The sequence below is a fragment of the Bison bison genome, unplaced genomic scaffold (assembly GCF_000754665.1).
Source record: "Bison bison bison isolate TAMUID 2011002044 unplaced genomic scaffold, Bison_UMD1.0 scf7180017864093, whole genome shotgun sequence".
Lineage (NCBI taxonomy): Eukaryota > Metazoa > Chordata > Mammalia > Artiodactyla > Bovidae > Bison > Bison bison.
The window spans coordinates 2,094,797-2,097,428 of NW_011494665.1; the positions used below are offsets into that span (position 1 = coordinate 2,094,797).

The window sequence follows — 2,632 nt, forward strand, 5'->3', positions numbered from 1 at the left end:
AGGGCCACAACCGTGGTTATTGTCCATGCTTTGCAAATGGTACAGTGCTTTCTGTATACATGAGAGTTGCCACAAATCCCTTTTCCTAGTCACACCTTCAAGTGTCCTCAGGTGAAACGCTGGAGTTTGCTAAGAAGGGAAACGACCTAGAATGGAGAGTGACAAGGAAACTTACTAAAGGTATATTCAGATGGATGTAAGCTGTGCTGTTGCTCTCGGCCCTGGCTGCATGTGAGAATCATTTGGCAGATTTTTCGGAGCCTGATCCTTGAACTCAGTTATATCAGAATCTTAGCTGATTGATTCCATCGTGTTGCCAGTGAACAGGACCCCAAACTAGACCATACAGAGGACTTAACGGTGGGTGATGGGTTGGTGGGAGACTTGTGGCTGACGAAGGCCATGGGGTTTCCTTTTCCAGGCCCTGGGGGAGGAGGTGGGATTGTGAGGGAGCCTGGGGAGGGGAAGGGAGGGCCAGATTGTTCCTCAGTCTTCTCACTTGCTATTCATCGCTGGCAAGTCAAGTCAGCCAGTTTTCGGGCCTTCATTTTCCCTGACTATAACATGAGAGAGTTGGCCTGGATTTTTCCCAGAGCTTTTCCAGCCCTGTGCTTCTCTGACCTTTCAAGGTCAGTTCCATTTCCCAGTTTCCCAAGGGCTCTTTTGCTCCCTGGGAAAGGCAAACTTCACTGCAGCTGTTGGTACGTTCTGATTTGCAAGGCAAATACTGCCCAGAAGAATTCGGATTTTGGGGTCAGAAGGACTGGAACCAGGCTGGTTCTGGAAGTGACTGCCCAGCCCTCACACTTGGAACCCAGCTGAGGCTTCTGTCTACATCCCTTCTCCCCCGAAGGGAGCTGGAGTCCCTAAGAGAGCCTTTCTCTGCAGGTGGCAGCCTCAGCAGCTGCGGGGACCTCAACGGTGATGGCCTCCTGCCCAGACTCGGACAATAGCTGGGTGCTTGCCGGCTCAGAGGTAGGAAGAGCAGGCCTGGGAACCATATGGAATAGGGTTTCTGGCCAGGCTGGGCTGCTTTTTGGGTCTGTCCCCCTTCCTTGCTCCTGATTATCACACCTGTCACCTCCTGCTGGTTCTGAGAGGAACTCCAGGGGCAGGGAGAATACGATCAGGCCCCAGGAGTCAGGAGTTGGGAGTTGGACCGTGGCTTGAAAGAAAAGAATTGTTGGGGTAAGCTGTGAGAAGCAGGGGAGAAATTCTGGTGGGGAGAACAGCATTAGCAAAGGTGCTGAGGCAGCAGTAGATGAGCTGTGCTGGGGAGACTGAGGAGGTCTGATGGAGGGGGTAGAGACGTGGGCCAGACAGTGTTGAAGTGAGGTTGGATCAGAGCCTGCGAGCCTCCGGAGGAGGCCTGTAGGGTCTGGCTCAGGCATTCGGGCCGCCCCTTGATGGAAAATAGCGGGCAGGCTCTGAGCTGGAGGGGGTCAGGACCATCACTGCTGTGGGCAGAGGGTGCAGCCACTATGTGGGCTGTGTGGGAACAGGGGGAGAGCGTTTTGAAGGTCCTGCAGTCCGGGTTGTAGTTGGTGGGATGAGAACCCAGTGGACTCCTGTGCCCTGAAGCCTCTGAGAACGGGACTGGCAGGATGGGGAATGGAGTGGCTGGAGAGTTTGTCAAGGACTTGGTATGTTCATCCCACAGGGAGGGAGGTAGCTCAGGAGTTTGAGTTAGAGACGTCGGGTTTGAGTGGCCTTGAAGAAACTGATGGGGAGTGAGGGAGCCGCCCTCAGTATGATGCTGGAGCAGGACCCATGGACTGGGGCTGGCTGGCAGAGCGGACGACGCCGTGCTCCCAGCCAGAGCCCTGGCTGCCTTGCAGACAGCTGGGGGACCTCGGGCCAGCTGTTTCACCTTGCTGTCCTCCCTTTAACGAGGAGGAGTTGTGTTTCCTTTAACATAGGAGGGACTGGGAGAAAAAGATGACTTGAAAATTGTAAAGAGGGACTTCTCTGGCGGTCCAGTGGTTAAGACTTTGCCTTCCAACTCGGGCTGGGGGTTAGATCCCTGTTCCAGAAGCTGAGATTCCCACATGCCTTGGGGCCAAAAAACCAAAACATAAAACAGAAGCCATATTGTAACAAATTCAATAAAGACTTTTAAAATGGTACACATTAAAAAAATCTTTTTTAAAAAAAGAGTCTTGTAAAGAAACATATTAAGGTCAAGAATTATTCTTGGAAGTTTAGCGGAAGCCATGGATGGGATGAGCAGGTGGTGGACCTGCTGAGGGGGCGTTTGCAGAAAAAGGAGAGGCTGAGGCTGTAGATGGCTGGGCTGAGAACACCCTGGGAGGCAGGCTGGCTGTGGCTGGGGTGAGGTGGGCTTCTGTCAGCTCCTGGGAGAGGGGTGTGCAGGGAGCGGGAAAAGCCAGAAAAGTTTGGCAGATGGAGCAGGTGGCCCGTTGTGAGAACTGGGGGGAAGCCCGTGGGGGATGGGACTGTGATCCTTGGGCTCCAGAGGACTTTGTTCTCTTGCCAGTTACTGAACTGGTCACCTGTGGGGAGGGAGACCCAGGCTGCAGCTGCTTCTCTGGGGAGGTGGTGGTGGGCTGCCAGGTTTGTAGAGTGGTCCAGTGTCTTGGGCCAGCGGTCCTTTTTTTTTTTTTTTTTTTTT

General features: G+C 53.5%; 1 protein-coding gene across 2 annotated transcripts in view; it reads left to right on the forward strand.

Annotated features, from left to right (window-relative positions):
- The window catches only part of PBXIP1 (pre-B-cell leukemia homeobox interacting protein 1), a 12,241-nt gene that overhangs the window by 1,581 nt on the left and 8,028 nt on the right, over positions 1-2,632 (forward strand). For both annotated transcript variants that reach the window (XM_010838327.1, XM_010838328.1), the window contains exon 2: positions 889-975. In XM_010838327.1, the coding sequence (XP_010836629.1) occupies positions 925-975 (51 nt within the window). In that variant the 5' untranslated portion in view covers positions 889-924. The remainder of the gene's footprint in view (positions 1-888; positions 976-2,632) is intronic.